This window comes from Neodiprion lecontei, chromosome 6 (genome assembly GCF_021901455.1).
Source record: "Neodiprion lecontei isolate iyNeoLeco1 chromosome 6, iyNeoLeco1.1, whole genome shotgun sequence".
Classification (NCBI taxonomy): Eukaryota; Metazoa; Arthropoda; class Insecta; order Hymenoptera; family Diprionidae; genus Neodiprion; species Neodiprion lecontei.
Genome location: NC_060265.1, coordinates 5,293,550 through 5,313,441, shown reverse-complemented (window position 1 = coordinate 5,313,441; position 19,892 = coordinate 5,293,550). Strand labels below are relative to the sequence as shown.

The window sequence follows — 19,892 nt, the reverse complement described above, 5'->3', positions numbered from 1 at the left end:
TACTCACATATAGGTATAAGGTATATGTATGTGGGGGAAAAAACTGGGAACGAGTCGCGTCTCGCCGGCTTAATTCTCTTGACTTTGACAGCGAAATATAAGTATATCGATTTTATCGAATGCGGGACGAGGACGTCAGCGTTCGAGCGTAAATCGGGCGACCGTGAACCATGCGCACGACTCCGCGTCTGCAGACCGGTACATAAGGTACTTTATATATTCCTTTTCATTTCGCAATTCGTGTATATATAATTGTTGGAAATTTTTGTCCGGAACCTCGTTCGCCCCAGTAACGAAAATCGAATCTGTAGAGCGAAAGAGCTGGACAGGGTATTGCTACGGATGTAGGTGGATACATAGTAGCAGGTAAGTGCGAGAACGATGAATTGAAAAAATTTGAGGACGTAAAATTGTACAGTTTTATTTAGTGGTCCGTTCGCATTGCGTAACAGGGCCTTGCGTCACGTGCATTCTAACGCCGAGCGTTACAAGAGGATCGAAAATGGCTGTCCGGCCGGGACTAAGCGTAAACTGGAAATCATTGAGCAACCTTCGAAAGCATTATAGGTACACACATAACGCGCGGACGTGGGTATGGAGAAGAAACGGTGAGGATACGCCGAGGACGAGGCATCGTCGCCGTGTGGCACCACCAAAATCCTTAGGCACACACGGTGCAAAGCAAAGCGCCGTCGTCCGTGCTATAAACGTAATGTATTGAACGTAAACGCCGTGACTCGTGATCGGGATGCTAATGTCTGCGCCGTGGGCAGAAGGATATACGTGCGAGAGGTGAGAAGAGAGGGGAAAAACGTTAGGCGAAGAGAACACGCTCGGAGATAGAGGCATGGAATGGACGTGAAAAAACGCGCTAACATCGCTCACCGTTCGCCCGCCATTGCCTGCCGAGTCAAGTGTTATATCTACGTACGTTGTGCATGGGTGTAAGTAAACGTACGTGAAATATATACGCATTTAAGATCTGGTATAATTTTGTAGCTGGGCTTGCGTTGCGAGTAAGTGTGCGTGACATAATCCTGTACGTGCAGGTACACGCTGTGAAAGATTGTCGAGGAGGAAACCATTCGGTCCAAAGTGTTAGATCTTATAACGGCCAAGTGTGAGATCACTCGCGAGCAAGAGAGATACGAAATCGGATAAATCGGATAAAACGGATAAAGACCCGGAGGCTACGCGTGTGAGCAAAACTCGGCAATATCCGAGACTTGAATGCCCGGATAGAGAATCGTGTCTCGTTAACCGTTTGCCATTAGCGTATCCGTTTTAATTTTAGCCACATACCCCCCTACTCGGGTTCTAATCTTAACAAGCATAAAACTCGAACGCGAATCAATTCAGGTTACGCATCATCGTATGCATTATCCACCAATCGCTGTTCTCGTCGGGCGCTATGGGCATGCACAATATGTATGTATGCGTACCTATGTACCTACATATATCGTGTGTACGGTTAAAACACAGGGAAAATTCAGGTCAATGCCAGCACCGCTTTACCATTTCGCCTGCGCGCTCCGTTGTGTTATATTGTAACGGGTAGAACGAGTCAATTCGGTAACTGCTATCTGTCGCATTTGTTCGCTACGTTAATATAGATGTGTTAAAAAATGTTCAGGTATCCGATTGCGACGCTGTTTAAATTCCTCCGCTCTACGCATTATACAATTAGTAATCACACACAAATACTCGACTTGTAGGTATACGAGTGTCGAGCGCATGGGAAAGGTTTGATGTCTTCGGAGCAAGTTTATAGTAACATACGCCTCTATAATAATACAGCTATTATAACATCGGTCCGATAAAATGTAAACGCATAACAGCGCATGGGTATAATATGTAGATCGTCGCTAAGAGCGTATAATCGTTTTAAAATTCTTCTATCCGCGATCACGGATCCGTGCATTCGATGTATTCGGCACGCGTCTGTGTAGGCATGTGCGGATTGCAGACCGCAACCATGCGTATGTGTAATACGTATACCCATGAAGGCATGGTTATACCCGCGTAAACTCGGCGCGGTGACAGTCGTTGCGCCATTCCGCGTTAGGAACAGGCTCAATGTCAGGTAAAACGCGTTCGCCTAACGGCGACCTCTCCTCTCCTCTCCACTTGTGGTTCTACGGCCATCATCCTCCTCCTCCTCCTCCTCCTCCTCCTCTCTTCCCTTGGGCCACCTGTCTTCGGCGCTTCAGGTACGTACGCTTATGTATGATCGACGGCGCCCGGGTCGCACACTCAAATTATAACACAGGCAGACCTATACGTGCGAGGATATTTGGTCCTAGGTATGCGTGTACGCGTGTATGTGTACACAGAGACGATTCACGTGCAGTTTTCAGAGCGCCGCGTTGTTCGTCGACCGACCGAAAGTGAAATCTGGATGTGCGCCGGTAATCGACCACACGATCAATTACGTCAGGTCACCTAGGGACTGTCTGTCTGACTGACTGACTGACTGACTGAATTACTGAATGACTCTCTCTGCATGTATGCTGTACTTTACCCTACCCAGGGTTATTCGTACATGACTGCATACATTTATTCGTTTCGTTATGTATTTGAATTGATAAAGTCGATAGAGGAAACCGAGATATTCCAATACTGCACGTCTGTCGATATGAAATTGCAAGTTTCTTTTTCTTTATTTATTTATTTATTTATTTTTTTTTTTTTTTATTTTTTTTTTTTCATTTCCATTCCAATTCTCGTAGTACCAATGATCGAGGTTTAGGTATACAGGGAAAAGAGACAAACGTATGTCTAGGAGTTTGAAAAATAAAGAAGAAGAAAAGAAACAGCTCGACCACGATGTGCAGCGTGTTTTCATTACATCTCATTGTAAACCGAAAGTATCACGTATTGGGTCCAAAACTGCGCGTCATCAGAGAATTGCGTCCGATTCGGTACCGCAGCTCACTATATCCATAACCGGCTGTAATATGCGAATCAGTTTCTCCATAAGAATATAAGAGGCAAATAAAAAAAAAAAAAAAAAAAAAAAGAAATAAAAAAATTCAACATTCGATTATATACGATATCGATACCTGCCCCTGTATTTATAATCAAGGCAAGCGATTTTTTAATTGCAACGACTCGACTATGTTTAAGTAACTATATAAACAAATCCACAACGTATAAGCAATTACGCGGGTTTACTGTGCGCGTAGCATTAGCAATACAGCTAAGTGCAGGTGTATTGTACACAAGTATATTATTTTGCAAGCCAAATATTACACAGAGACACGCCTATATATGTATGTACCACGATATTCGCGTCCTCGCGACCTTGTACGGCCATATATATATATATATATACATACGCATATGCATACGTGTACATTTACATCGGTACCTGTATATACACACATACACACATGGTACAGGAGAGCGCGTAAGAACAGTAGAGCGAGACCCACTTTTATAGCGGTATCGTGAGTGAGGTTTTTCTCTCTCGTTGTGCTGCAGGTGTAGTATAAGCAGGTACGTATCCGTACGTACATGCATCCTTGCAGTTACCTACGTAACGTACGTATTATTGAAAAAATGACGAAAGGAGAAACAATTAGCTACGAAAGGAAAGGAGGAAAGAAAAAAATCAAAGAAAAAAGAAGAAGAATTAATACTTAAAATACAGATAACGCGAAAGGAATGTAAAACAACATAGGTGGTATACACCTATGTATGTATGTACGTATGTATGTACCAACGGCTGTTGATCGCGGTTCTTATTACGCGCTCCCTGGTTCAACGGCTCTGATCGTCAATCGGCCCCTCGTCTCGTGCGGAGCACAATAAACAGGCATATAATGTACCTGCCCGATTGCACCGCACACACAAGGCTTGCGGTGATGTCAACCTGCTGTGCATGACCCTCTGTTATATACCGTATATACACGGTGCAGCATGCCGCTGTATTTTACCGTCCGCGGGGGTGTTCAGTGATTTAGAGATCTTTCAGTCTTACGGGAATATGCATATCGCACGTACGTTCGTACCACGCTGAGGCTACAAGTGCGGAAAGTTAAACCTCGACTTTATTCAACAATCATCAAGTTATTTGTATTGAATATATTTAATTCTGGATGTGCAACAGATTCCTGCATACGTCGGGTACTTACTATATACTTCTAAGGCTCTCGAATCGATATCTGTTATGTGCTTATAATATGTCCATATAAACCTTCCCTGTATGTATATATATATGTATACCAAAATTTTAACACGCGCATATTTCTTACGTTATTTACGATCAAGTGATTAATATTTGCTATATGAATCGTTGAAACGAGCAGCTATTATATATGTATGCGAGTGGGTTTCGTAATCCGTACGTATGTAAAGTACCTGGGAAATGGGCTTGACGGGATTATGTGTTTTTAAAAATTGCTTTCATAAATTTGCATCAACTTCTTTGCCTCAACCTTTTTCGTCATTATTTATCACTTTTCTCGACTTTGTACCAAGCGGTGGTACGAGGCGTATACATGCATGCATAGGTATACATCTAAACACTCGTAACGGACGATAACTCGCGCGTACATGATGATATGTAATTTTTAATATAACGGCGTATGCGTTGCAGTGACGATTGATCATCGGCTGCCCGGCAAGCGTCGTTCGAAAGCTTTTTTTAATGATTTGGTAAAATTCACGACGATCGCGAGAATAACAATTTCATAATATATTGGAACGATATCGACGAGAGTTTAACAGCATGCAGCATTAGTAAACTGGTATCTACATTCGGAACGATTCGAAATATAGTTTTGCGATCTGAATAAAAAATTCTGTTCAATTATTTTAGCTGTGAAAAATATACAGATATCTATAAATTATGAATAATGTATAATTTTCGCTATGTATATAACTTGTGTGCACAGAGAATTTTGTACGCTGGTTTCTCAGATCACAAATAATTACCGGAACGGAAAACTCTTGGATAAAAACCAAATCGAAACGATTTACTTTTCACAATTACTATACGGATAGTAATACAGCATAGTCTAGATATTAAAATTACATATGTAACAATGAAAATTAAATATTACGAAAATTTAATGTGCATACATACATATATATATATATTCAATATTCATCTACTACAAACATGCAATACGATTGCAAAAATAAAACCCCGAGTTGACCTGTCGCAATAATTTCTGCGCATACATATGTATAACGGAAGAATTATTGAAAGAGAAATTCATCCGACCTGCCGATGAATCGCGAAACGCGTAATTGCATAATCGTGAAATTTTTCATATTTCTACGTACGACACGATCGACGGTGCGACCGGCATCTTAGACTTCGCAATCGTCCAGATTCCGCGTAGAATTATCGCGGCCCTGGCCCCGGTAGATGACCGCGATGACGACCTCGCGGAGAATCCGCACGGTTGGGCCTCAAGGTATACGCGGGTATTTTATCAGTCCGCCCGACGACGACACGGCGTAGAATAAAACCGTTCGTCGCGTTCCAGCCCGGCGCTCGCGTAATTTCGCTACTGTAAGCCGTTGCACAGGTGTCTGGACGCGATACCTGCCCTGTTATAAACACGCATCCGCATCGTTCTCGCGCAGTGCTTTTGTGGGTGTCTAATCCGTCCGGTAGCCGTCCCTTCCACCGCACGCAGGCCTCGGCGTTTATACACATATACGCGCAGTGCTGTACGGGGCCCGTTCAGTCGTGGGCCCTGAGACCGGGCCCGTAAGAACTGGTCCCGAGCCCCCCACCCACCCCCGGCCTACCGGTCCGCTCGCCACTCTATAATATTATACCTGACCGTGAGGAGGACGGAGAGGCAATTACACGAGGTGAAGAAGTATTGTCTCTGAGCCGCGATACGCGGAGCGGCTGTGCGGCGACTTTACAGCGCGAAAAGATCGCAGACTTTTCGTCGATTCGATTTCGTTGCTACCAGCAATCAACGCGACGACGTGATTCTCGATATTTACTCGAAATCAAGACAGCCGGATAATATACGACTCGTTGACGCGTTACGGATTCGATTCCGATTCGCATTGCTGGTACGGCAGGTACCTGCGACGAATGGTAAACGGAAACTGACGTTTCGGACAAATTTTCACGGTTCGATTGCGCGTTTCGCGGATTCTTCGGCCGCGGAACTCGGCGAGTCACCGAGTCGAGTCGGCCGAATATGGTCAATATATGTGCCGGCTGGCTGGTTCGTGACTCGACGGTTGTCGTTTCCCAGGCATCGAGGTCTCCGCGGTTGGATCGCATACCTCGGCGACGTGTTGCCGTTGCAGGAGAGCCTGCCCTCTTCTCGATACCGAGTAATCGCCGGCGTTTGCGGCCGAGCACGACGAGTCGCGAGATTCGTTACAAATACTCGACGGGTTTACGAGGATTTTGAACGCCGTTACTTCTCATCTTACAGGAATATGCTGCCGTGCGAACAGACGCAACTATCTCTTACACCCCGATAATAATCAGCTTGATTGCATCTTTCAATCGCTACGCGTTAACGAGTGGAGAAAAGACAGAGCGACGATCTGCTCGGCGGTAAGGGGAAGAAAATTTTCGTATTTCGAGGCGAAGATCGAGGCGCGGCAGAGCTTCAGGACGATCTTCCCCCGTTTCGAGAAACCAGTTTTAGGATTATAATGCGTCCCGAGAGTATACCAGCGGCTTCTCCGGTAGGTGTCCATCGGCTGCCGCCTACTCACAATACCGTTGCATCAGCAGCAGCAGCAGCAACGCCGGCTATCCCACCGTTATTTTTCGGTCTACCTTTTTTCGACTTTCGCGAATCGGATCCCGGATTCCGGAAAGCAGTTAAAGGCGTCCGCGAATCCTGGACGATTCAGGCGTCGTTAAGCTCGCAGGATTCCGGGTCCTTGTGGCCTTTGGCACTTGACCTTGACTCCTGATACACCTGCGGATCTCAGGTGGTTGCACCTGCAAACCGGGCGCGCAATTTCTCGAAACTGGTTCGCGACGCGGTTCGATTAAACGTACGCCTAGACGTCGTTGAATTTTCGCTCCTGAGCTTTCACCGTTGCGCGTATAATGCACAAGCCAAGCTTTGTCGACTTATTTAGGCATAGGTGTAGCAATACGCATACTCACATTGGTGCTTATTGACGATCAAACTGAGAGGTTCCGATCCCCCCAAAGGACTCTCCTTTCCCGAGGACGGTGGTGGACTCTTGCTGAGATGTTGAGTCTCGAGTAGTCTGAGCTGCTGCTGGTGCAGCCGATTTTTTATCAAAAATATCTTCGGCATTTTGTACCGAATTCACGCTCTACCACGTCACTGTTTACAGCAACGATGAACGAGTTTTAGATGCGTTTCAAATTCCCGACACTTCACTGTGCGTTGATGACACCATTTGAACCGAGCTCACTGTCGGTCAGGTGTTTTTGTGTGTGTGTGTGTTTCGTAAAGAGTATCGTCGATAGTATCGCGCTTGATTTGCGGTTGCACCCGAGATAAAGACAAAAGAGAAAGTACACCGAGTACTTGCACTTCGCGGGGTATAAATTTTAATATCGGCCGACCGTGTGTTGGAATGTTTTAAGTTCAAGGACGAGAACGTTGATACGGTTGAGCGTATCTTCGGCTAATTATATACCGCTTAACAACCGGTTATCTAACGATTTTTAACAGCTACTACCTTCAACGTTCTTTCACTTCGGTCCCGCGCACTGCTTGTTATTATACGATTATGTATCGCATTGATTATGTTACACCTTCGACCCGCTACCAATGATCGCGTATTCGATCAAGGGGGGTTCCATTCATCCCAGCTGCCAGTTTCCTGTCTCAACGATTTTTACATTTATCTACAATTCTTTTTTCATCCTCTTCATACACGGCACATCTTTAATTTCAACGCGTCGTCGATTAACATACACGGCTTTAAGACAATCCAAAAAAAATCAAATCACCGAGAAAGTTTATTTACAGTTCTGCATTGATTGGCTATTTTTTATACCGTCGAAAAACACAAGCGATACACGTACGGAGAACGAAGGTGAGAAAAAAAATAAAAAATAAAAAAAAAAAATAAATAAATAAATAAATAAACGAAGAAAAAAAATTTGCCTAAAAACAAAAGTCTACATACGTACGTGTACGGGAATAGAAAAATCGAATACACATGCAACAGGTGGAGTATAGTAAATTTTGTCACACTTCGCACGTTTATAAATGTAGAAATATTATGTCCAGAACGATGAACGAGAAAAAAAAAATAAATTAAAAAAAGCAAAGCAAAGCAAAGGGTATTATCGGCGCAGCTTTTATCTGTTTTCTTCTTCTCCTTGTTATTATTGTTATTATTATTATTACGTATGACGTTTATTTTTATTTTTCCTCGGTTAACTGTTAACAGTACCAACAAAACTCGGACCGACGCTCACTACGACTGAAATCTCGCGAGCGACTGAGACGTCCAAGAGTTCTTGGACGGGACCCCCTGAGAGTCCGCCGGCCGTGAATTCCCCCACCATCGTTAACTGCGGCCGACGCCGACGGCGCTGCATTTGGGTCCTTCTTTTGCCGTTCGGAATGGCCGCTCGACGGTGGGGGGAGAGAGAGAGAGAGAGAGAGAGTGAGGAGAGGGAGAAAGAGGAAGAGGGAAACGCACGGAGGGAAGACGACGCATGCGCGTAACGGGCAAGGTTGCGTGCGGCGAACCTCCGCCTCCTCCTCGAACCTCACGGCATTACACTCGGATACCGCACACACGACTTGTGCGGATGGATGGATGGATGGATGGATGGATGGATGTGTGTGCGTTAACCGGTCGTCGTGACGAGTCTCTCCTTCACCTATAATGCACACGTTACCCACATACGCGTGCATCGATTTAACCATTATTTTTCAATCGTTCTCATACAACGCGGAACGTATCGGTTGATTGACTTTCGAACGGTGAAGAAGTTGGAACTTTGTTTGTATAACACCGCGGTCAACCCCGGAGTAACAAACTTCTCTGTAACCTTCTACGTAACGTTATTGGGTTACGGTAATTTCTTACCAAAGATAACTCGCGCGTTCAATTTACTAATAGGCATCGAACACATTGCCGCTGTGAAATTTTCGAAGATATGCATCTTCCACGCGTTCAAGTCTCCGGCGAGGTATCGTTTTAATTTCGCATCGCGTGCAACGAGGTTCTCATTTATCCCTGTACCGTAAATCAATTTTTCACATTTTCACCATACTCCTGTTACATATCACGTGTACCTAGGATTTACCTACACCGTCACGTTTATGCTTTCACTTCGTTCATCCGTTCTGTCTGTAGGTACTGTCAAGGTTATCTTTTTACTCGTTTGAACGCAACGCTCGATCAAATTTCTTTACACATCGACGTTCGTCGCACCTTATCGAACAGATCGGACCAAAACCTTGACCGAACGATCTTCTCGCATCCGATGTAACTTTGAAAATTTTTTTCCCTTTCGTTTTTCGCGTAACGCATTGTGTTATATCCTATTCTTAGACGGTTGTCTCGACTTATCTCGGCCGTGGATACCTGCTAAGTCCGCAGTGTGCAGCGCACATCGAAATTCAAGACGCGAGGGCGTTTGCTTCATAAAGCAACAAGTATTATCGATGCCTCGAAGTCTCGCAGGAGTGCGAAAAAAAACAAGAAAAAGAATATGAAAGTATAAAAAAAACGAGGAAGGGAAACTATAGGGACGCCGAGCTGCGAGGGCGACCTGCATACGTAGCCCAGAATTCTTTGGCTGATCCTTGGAGGACCCTCTTCTCCTCCAAGTCGTAAACCGTGACAGGTTCTCTGCGACACGACGAAGTATATCTATCCGGTTTATACTCCCGTGATTTGGCTCCTAGATGCGTCTGGTATACATTTTGGAATATAGCGTTGCTCCCGGGTTCACCAAGCCTCGGAGCTTGGCTATATAACGAACCGGAGATCGGCACACGGATATAATTCGTGGAGAGCGCGGGGCCCTAAAATCAGGTCTTTCGGGGCGAGGCGATTTCCATTCGTAACGAAAACGTTGAAATTAGATCTCGTTGAATTCTGGTCTTTTTGGAATGTCATGCTTTGGAAGAGAGGTTGTCACTAGCCACCGTTCGATCTCATCGATGCACGGAACGCAAATACCGTCGTCGGTAAATCTTTTCTAAAGTTCATACCTATTTGCCTCTGTGACGGAAGCTTGCGGAACCCTTGGAACGAAAATCAGGTCAAAGAATCAAGTTCGAGACAATTTAAAGGATCGTACCGTCGATCGGTATTTTCCTTAATTTCTTCGTGTAAGTAACGGCAGCTGCAGCTGCCGATCGAGAATCCGGAGTATAATTAGAAATGTGAGAAAAATTGTCAACGATCGTTTATAACCGCGACGTCTAACATGGCTGCAGGCGGGCGATCACCTCTTCGATCGTATCGTAAATCTAATGATATATTCGCGTTGGTAAAATCGTCCGGTATAATATTCCGTATTGCGGGACGAATCGTAATAAGTATAATCGTCATCCCGACGTGTTAAATTATTCGCATAACACGCGCGTTATATACCGTTCTGGCAATTAACTTTAATATTTCTCACGAGCATTACGTCACAAGTTGATATTCGCGCACACAGAGGCGAAGTCGAAAGACAGGATCCACGTCCATTCCGGCATCGCGATGTCCTCGAACCAAAACGAGTTTCCGCTTGTACCGATCCTGCCCACCGCCCGTAAGCGAGTATGAAATAATAGTACTCGACATGTGTTAAAACGCAACCTATTAGCGGCGTTAGCCGGGCTTGAGATGAAAAGATATAGGCTGGCCAGCTCCCGTCTTTGAACACTATACGCGCTTACACGGCATCCGTACATGAGCAAGCACGTAACATGACTGGAATGGTAACGATCATCAACCGTACAGATCGCACAAGATGCACTTAACTCGTGCGTTCATAGACTGTGTAATAACAAGCCGAGGGATAAAAATGAGACTTGACTCGTCACGGCATGTGGCGAGCGTGTGGAGGAAGCCTTCTTCCTCCTCTTCCATCTTCTCTCTCTCTCTCTCTCTCTCTCAGCTATCATCTCCCTTTTTCCTACCTTCGAAAGGACTTCCGCGTTCGCCAACTCGAATCGCGTACACCCATCGTCTCAAACTTCCCTCTTCCGTTCGCGATCCGTCACACCGAACGATTCAACCTTCGTTGAGTAAAAAGCAAAATCTTATAACGGGTCACGAAGAAGAGAGTAGTATTATAATAGATACACCGCACGCCCGGCTCGTCGCGACTCGGTGGCTCAAGTCCAAGGTGAGAGAGATCAGAGGACCGTGCAACAGACCCGGTACATACTTTCTCCGGGTGTCCTCTGCGCGGTCCCTCCTCCGCCAAGAGTGGAGGAGAAGAAAAACAAGGAGGAGGAGGAGGATGTTCGGTTAGACGTTGAACCGACCGCGTAACGATGACCGTGTATAAAACGGGGTCGCTTTATCTCGTCCTTAACACCTTGGCTCCGGGCTCGCGAGTCGATGAAAACATGGCTGCGGTTTTCCCGGCGATCTGCACACCTCTGCACTCCCGGAGATATACGGTGACCGATTCACCGATACATATCGCGTTGCAAAGGTAGTTTCGCGTTGCAGATAGGTAGGGTAGGTGCACACACTACGCTAGAGCAGAGCTAGTATCGTACAATTATACCGCGGCGTAACTCGAGTCTCGAGTCAAAGTCAAGGGTAAGGCGAGGAGTTGCGCAACTCTTAGCCCAGCCAGCCCGGCTTCGAGCTCGATCGTAATCTCGCAATCACGAGTGTGTTTGTCGGTGTCGGAGTTGGGCTTGTAATATCTAGGCACACGTCGTCGGGACTAGCGGAGAATCGTGTGTGCACGGAGTTGTTCTTATACCTGTGGGTATGAGACGAAGTGACGCAATTGACGGATATGGTATACCAGCGCAGCTTGGATACGAGACGAGCTGTCGGTTTACGGCGTATAGCGGTTAAAACGCTCGTTAATATTTATTTACCTTGTTCCTTTTCAAAGCTTGCGCGTCTTTTTCTTCTCGTTTATTCCTCGTCGAAGATCGCTCGTAGAGCTTTATTTTCATCGGTGACGTTCGCGCGACGCGAAGCAAGCTTTACGTCATCCTAGCTGTATATCTGTAATTACGGTTCCTCTAAAAAGCTCTCTGTACAAGGTAAATTATCTATCGACCTCTTCACGTATGGATATATGTTTTTTGCGACGGTTTTAGGAGTATCGCACTCACACGTTCGCTTACAACGCTTACCTACGCGTTTGCGTCTGTTTGCAAAATTTACCGCTGCGAATACACAATTATTGTACAGCTGTATATTATACATACATGTATTTATGAGCAAAATATTACAATGCGGCAAAGACTGGCACATCTCGTGCGTTCGCCTGATCTTATGCGCGCCTTTCGCGTCACAACAGCTTACCTATAGTGCTGCTGAGGTTGTTATAGCCGTAAAGCGAGTCAGCAGGCATAGTTAGCTGTACGGCTAGGCTGGCAAATTATCGCTATTTGCAGATACCCATTTATCGGAGAATACCTATCTTACGTAACGGACAGGCAGGCAGACAGATGGACCGATAGACACGCGTATAAGTTTTAAAAAGGACAGAGATACCGGTGTGGATGTTGTATTAATAGCCTGGCTTTTATTTCCATTGCATGCCTTACGATTCGCGTCTTTGCTTACGGATTTGCTACCGATGCACCGATTCGCGTGTAGTTCGGTTCATCGCTCGCGTTTCGGAAACATCGACCTTGTACATCATCTTTCAGCCGAGTTTCAAGCTACTTCAAAGTGCAGGGTCGTAAACGGAAACAGAATTTTTAACACGCGAGATACGTTGAAATAATCGACAGTCGAAACGAAATTCCAAAAAACCGTTCGGAACGGATTAAACGAACGGTTAGAATCGATGACTGGCTCAAAGATATATCGGGTGAGAGTTATTCGTAACTTTCCGATAGTCGAAAGCGAGCGTATATTTATTACAGAAAAGTTTTGCGAAATGAATCGTTACAGCTAATTAAATGCCCCTAACAACACGGATTATCCCCGTATCCTGGAAGTGCCCTGCCAAATTTTCCCCGCGTGAAAACCCATAGAATACGGTACGTGGCAGGTTATTGGCAAAAGCAGAATGTCAAGCAGTTGTGTACACAACAGTCGCCGCTGTAAGAGGATTTTCCCAAATTGTTTGTGACGCTTCTTCTGTCGGTCGCCGTTTGACTGCGTCCTCGAGAGATTGGAAAATTAGCATAAAACTTGACCCTGCGAACAACGCCGGTGCGGAGCGAGGGGTTGGAGATTAGGAACAAAAGGGTAATATAGTAATTTCAGGTAAACCGTCGGCACTTAGCCGGGGACCACAGGGCCCAACGACTCTGTTCGACGCCTCGACACACTTCGGAAGGACCCCCGGTGGATCCCCAATAAACCATCGCCGAGCGTTTTCCACAAATTGAGGATGGACGTACCTGCACGAGCCGCACGATTCCTTTGGGTTGAAACTAAGAGCCGGCTGCGTGACGGTCAAGGCGTGGTCACGTGTAGACCTATCTTATTGTTGTACCGTTAGACATTGAAATGCGGTAATTATCAATGACCACCCTGCGTTGGTGGCGTGTCCGTAATAACGCACGAATGAGAAGCGAATGCAATAGCGGATGAAATCGATCGCATCCTTCGCTCGGAGGTTGAATGGGTGTTGCGAGTCCCATTTCTCGAGGCTTTTATCGATGTCTGAAATTCAGATCGACGACGGTGAAAATTTCCTAAATACCCGACCCGAGTTATCTCTCCGTCGAATCGTTGGAATTTCGACACCCGTATCGACGTTGGGAGATATTTCTCCTTCGTCGTGTAATAAACGTTAGGCGATGTTAAAGATTCGCGGATTTACAAGTGCGAGACTGGCTCGCCTGTATCGCGATCAAGTGCGAATTGCGGCTGTAAATCAATACAGTACGTGCAGTTCGCAGCGGATCGTTCGACGTCGGGTGTAATATGTTCAAGGTCACTCAATGACACAGATCACTCGTACGATCGGGCACGTATTACAAGCTGAGAGTGCATAAATGGTTGCTTAACGGTTACCGGTTATGGTCAAGAGACGCGGGCCCGTTGAGGACCACTCATCGATTTCGTTATACCGATCGGTCTCGACGTAAAATTCCACGGATTCGAAAGCAGCCGGGGCGATTCGCCCGATCCAAAATAATTCGTTGGATCTTCCCCTTGGCTCTCTCGGCACTGCGAACCCCTCGGGAATAATGGTACGCCTGTGTGACGAGCGTGATCGATATTGGAAAAAATGAGAAAAGAAAAACAAATAAATAAATAAATAAATAAATAAAATGAAAACCAAGATGAACAAAGTAACGGCGTTACGGTTGGCACAGGTAAGTGCCGTGACGCGTAACGTCGTCGTTTCTGTCTTCGTTCGAGCGAGTCACTCCGTGTGGGATGGAGGATGATAGGCAGCGACCGAAAACTGCGCAGCTAACCGCCACGGTGCCACTGAACTTGAGAGCCGTTCGAGAATATCAGGTATTTTTACATACGTACCTTCGGAGATCGACTTGGCTGATCTTCGCGGATAATTCGCCTAGTTCGTAACGTAGCCGCGGACCGAATTTCCGGTGCACGATGATCGGGTGATTTATTTCGTTTTATTTCTTTCTCCCCCCCCCCCTCCCCCCTTTGTTTTTTTTTTTTTTTTTTTTTTTTTTGAGGGGGAGATTTCTTTCCAGCGTGGAACTGATACAGATAACGATGTAACGATAAAGAAAAACAAAAAAAAAAAAAAAAATGTTTGGAAGCATGCGTAGGTATAATAGCTGGACAAAAAATGATTGCGATCGACGAACTTACAGTGCATGTGCTTGGTTTTCTTCAATGCAATTTACTGTTACGCGTGCGATAAGCTGTTCATGTTTTGTCTCGAATGATTTTGTGCGAGTTATTGCCGAACATGAAGCAAAACGTGAGAAAATAAAAATTTGTAATAAAGTAATTGAAATTGAAATATATTTTTGTCGACGCTCGACGAACGTTTAACTTATAAATATGTTGATTTTGTTGAAAGTAAATAAATGATGTATCAAAATATCGAATTTGAATTTTTCTTTTATCACTGAATTTCCAAGGATAACTTAAAGAATCGAAGAACGAGGCTGAATGAATAATCGTTTCGCGAAATCGTGCCGAGGGATAACGATGGTCCGAAGAATTCGCGGCTATTCGCTGCAGCGTTGCAGCGACTCTCTTCTCGTCGGAAAGTGCGAGTTTCGCCTTCGACCCAGAATGCATCCCGCTCGCGGTATTTAATCCGCGAAACATGCGGCAGGCAGGACGCGGGTGAATAACAGTAATTTTTGTGCCATCGACTCGGAGATGAATTACCTTACTCGTGCTGGCTGTAACATTATCCCGCCATTTTGACGACGGATCTACATCGTTCGGGTAGATGAACGATCGCAATTTTTTAAGCACCTAAACCTACACCTGTCTATTTTTTAAATCAACAGACAGATCTTTCTTCGTGATGAAAAAATCGCGCGGAATAAGCGAATAGTTGTTGCACCGGCGAGCATCTTGGATCCTGGATCATGGATCAGGCTCTGAAATCGGAAGAGTTGCCGCCCTGCGAGAAGAAACTTACGGGATTCCGGACGTGATGCCGAGGCGAAACCGATTGCTTACATGCCGTACAATCCCGCTCCTCAGCATGGTGAAGAAATCACGGACTGCGGACATTCCGTGATCGTTAATTCGAAAACCGAGACTCGGACCTCCGAGATGAGGCGAGGAAATACCCGGCTTGATTCCACGTTGAGGACAACGTAGGAGTTTTCATGTTACGGCAATTCGTACAATTTACGCGGAAACTTGTCTTCAGAGCAATGATACTGACGCATTACGGGTATAATATGTTGATAACCTGACTGCTCGCTGGTTTCTACTTCTGTTTCTGAATTCGGTATAATCACAAAGTGAAAAAATTATGAATACCGATTTCACACCGCGGTGTTGTAATTGTTTCTTCTCTGTTTGCAATAAAAGTTACAACAATAGCGTTAATTTTACAACCGCAGTGTTAATCGTCGAACGTATAACTGCACGTTAAACTCTATAACGACTTGACGATGCTAATTACTAAATTCAACGCACGATCGATGTACATACAAACTTGTACTGCAGAAATATTCAAGCGAAGTACATTGCACGGTTGAATCATCGGATGTAAATTTATGACTACATTTTTTACATTTTTTACTACAAATACACATGCACGTGTATATATATATATATATATATATACACGTGTATCTGTAATAATATGTGTAATTAGTTTTTTCCCGAGCTGCGGGACGTGATTTGTACTTCGGAACCTGCGCGATGCAGTTCTCCGTTCCATTTGCATAACGAATCATGTGCCTACGTATGTCCGTCGCAAAAAGGACCCTCTAAGCAGCGACCCGAGCCTTTGACACAAGGAGCTTCGACGAGTGTCTCCGTGTGAGTTGCGTGGTAAAATGTGAAATACTTATAACGCAGCGGTTCCGTCAGATCCATCTTAAGCTCTCAGTGATGACGTCGAATTGAAAAGATGTCGAGTTTCTTTCGAGGCGTGAAAGCTTTAGTGCTTACAGCTAATTACGCGAAGAGCGCAACGACTGTTTTTTAAGACTGCCCTCGAACTTTGACCCGCGACTTTGTCTCGGCGATCACCTTAACCGCGTGTAAAATGAAAGGATTATTCGAGCGCAATTATCTCTTTAACCGCGGTCTCGAGACGTACGGATAACAAAAACACTTGGGCTGTTCGTTGAACGCCTTTACCGCAAGCATTCATACCATCGGCAAACAGTTGAGGAAAATTCACCAGAACCAGCGTAGCGATGCCTCGTAAATTGAACTGTCCCTTGACTCTGAAACGAATTCTATTTCTATAGAAATTTTCTTGGAAAGACAGAATTTCCCGTTGAGAATTGGGCCGGCGGTCATGAGATTAGCAGAACTAGCCGATCCCTTTTGAACGGTATTACAGATCCGTACCGTAATCGGTACTCACTCCGTTCATCCCTTTCCGAAAGTTTCGTACCGGAGCTTTAATCGCGAATGCCTGGAAAATTTCGGTACAAGAGTACCTATGTTGCGGAAAATTTTACACCGCAATTCTGACTCGCACGCGCAGGTCAACAGGTGTCAAGTATAAATTTTCTTTTTCCCATTGGAAAAAGCAATTACGACACGAGGCGCACCTAACGATGTAAAATAGACTGCACGAGCGCTGAACGCGAATGAAAACAAGGATAAATAACGCGTAATGTGACTCGGGGAGTGAAGCGGTAGCCGCACAGGTAAGGCTGTAAACTCCCCGGCCAACTTTTTCATCTTTGACACGACGTCCTGTCCTCGAGGTAGGCACTCGGGGCCATTACCTGGCACTCACCTTCTGCTCGACGCGTTACCCTCAGCGGCAACCTTACCGTTGTTGCTACACTTTTGAGTCGCGAGCTTCCCATGACTTCTCTCGAGTATAAACCCGCGGAGGTCCCACGAATCGGTGAGAAAAATACTCGAGCCAGTCTCTTTCCGAGCACATACGTTACATACACGTATGCGCGTGTCGGGTGTAAACGCAGCGAATCGCGTCTACGATTATACAGGCTATTTTGATCGATACGCCCCTTAAATTGGATCGAACGTAAAACGGATTTTTGAAAAAGCAGAGTTGAGATCGATTCCTCCCGACCGTCGAAACGCTTGCGTCGCTACCCGATCTCAGGAATTACACCTTATTTATTTACAATTAGTCAGGCGTATACGGTAATCGTGTCGGAGCGAGCAATGTAGGCGCAATTCGAGATACGTTAGCCGTGGCGCCCCGTCAATCGGCGGGATACGGTATCAAACTGAGTTTCAGAAGCGGGTACCTGCATCGATGATAGGTACCAGTGTGGTTCTTTGTTTTACGCATCGTTGCACGGGCAACTATCGCAGAGGTACGCCGTTATCGCGACAGCCAAAGACACGCGAGGCACGGGTTCGGATATCACTTCTGTTCAATTTTCACTTTTACTGCTGTACATTTTTCTTTCGCAAGCCCGCTTGTATCGATCGTACGTCATTGGACGCGAGGTGTCCCTTCTTCCCGATCTATCGTTTCCACTGTTACGGCGGAATGTGTTACGGGTTTCGGCGCAACGTGTGCGAAGAGAAAAGAGAAAAGAGAGAAGAGAGAAGAGGCGGTAATTTCACTCTCTGCGCCGTCGTTGCGGCCACAACTGAAATCCGCTAGCGGCTGGCAAAACGGTACACAGCTGCTCTCCGTCGAATCTATTACAGCATCGAAAACATAACAGTAGATCGGGGGCCCCCGTTTATTATACCGTGTGTATGTGTGTATGTATGGATGTGGCTCGCCGTTTAAACAGCGGACTCTCGCGGCCCGTCGAGGGACCGAGTTAATCCCTAACCTGACGTAAGTTGACCCAGACATGTCGCGCTTCCGGTTGAAACGTATAGAAATTCAGCGATTACCTTGACGACGTTGCGTCACGGTCATGCGATGATCGCGATCAATCGCTTGGCGTTCGATCGGTCATCGGGATTCTTTGGAATCGGATGTCCAACGACGAGGACATTAAAATCCATGCTTTCGCAGTTTCGCGCATCATCGTATGGCGCAGAAAAACGTGAATCAGAATTTGAAGCCGAATAAATTCAAGAGTCAAACAACGACTTGGAACTCTCGCGGATGAAATTGTTTTCCTCGAGAATTCGTTACTCCGTCGTTTTTATTCACTCGCAAATTTACGCCCGCAGACTTGAAGCTTCGAGCTTCATTGGTGTCACCGACTTTTGTCCTCGGGATCGAATCTCGATGCGATTCCTTCAACGATCCATTCTCGGAGGAGCTACCCGAATTAATGAAAATGCATGACACCGCGAAGGTATAATTTTTACAGTCACCTGTTGCACCTGCCGAGACGACGGAGACGACGTAGTCGTGTACATCCGAACACGACGGTAACGGCAGTTAATTGAAAGTCCCGACTTCCCCTTGACGAATAAAAATAACGTCGACGACCTCGGATTCGCGAAGTGTGACCGCGGACTCGGGCGTATCGTCATTGTTCTTTCTTCCTTCTTCGCCGTTCGGTTAAAAGCGTTACCGACTTTTTCCGCTGCCTATTTCTACTTGTTACTCTTCACTCTCCTCACTCTCCCATAGAACACGTTTAAAAATTAATTCTCCTGGCGCGCAACGTGATTTTGAAATTTTCGCTGTGCGGCAGGAAATCGATCTGATGGTGAATTGGAACAGAGCTAGATACGAGTGAGAACTTGAGACGCAAAAGAGCCTATGGTAGAATCGCGGGTTCGATGTCTGAATAATTTGAGAAAACGAAACGATGTGTCCTTTAGTGCGTTCTCCAGCATCCAGCATTTTTATCTCCAGTGTATTTCCCGTCGTCGATGAGTTTTACAGAGCCTGCATCATTGGCTGACGGCGGATTCAGAGTCGACGATGTTAAGCGACCTGGTTCTGCATTACGTGGCGATAGAATTTGTTCGCCGAGTGAACGTGACCAGCGTGAAGAGCCGATTACACGCGCGTGACATACGTACGAACGTGTATGATTTTCGGCCAGAGTATCGATACGATCGATCCAGATGTCGCTGCTTCCGGTTCGCCGAAAGAAACGATCCGATGGTCCGAAGAAGTACGGATATAACCGGACCGGAACCGCGTTCCGTCAACGCGTAACGATTCTCTCGATCCTTTGAGGCGAGTCACGTGTAAGGATGCAAGAGAATCGGCTAAGCGCGAAGTAGGCCAAAGCGCGATGACGCTCTTCGACTTCCTC

At 45.8% G+C, this 19,892-nt stretch overlaps 1 protein-coding gene across 5 annotated transcripts in view; it reads right to left on the bottom strand.

Moving 5' to 3' along the window:
• LOC107222422 (transcriptional regulator ovo) overlaps positions 1-19,892 on the bottom strand; it is a 64,587-nt gene that overhangs the window by 5,909 nt on the left and 38,786 nt on the right. Inside the window, exon 1 of one of the 5 annotated variants that reach the window (XM_015661786.2) lies at positions 7,112-8,031. The exons of 3 other annotated variants lie outside the window; for them this stretch is intronic. In XM_015661786.2, the coding sequence (XP_015517272.2) occupies positions 7,112-7,268 (157 nt within the window). In that variant the 5' untranslated portion in view covers positions 7,269-8,031. Of the gene's footprint in view, positions 1-7,111; positions 8,032-19,892 lie in introns of those variants that run through there. One more of the 5 variants, XM_015661787.2, reaches the window with a different exon arrangement.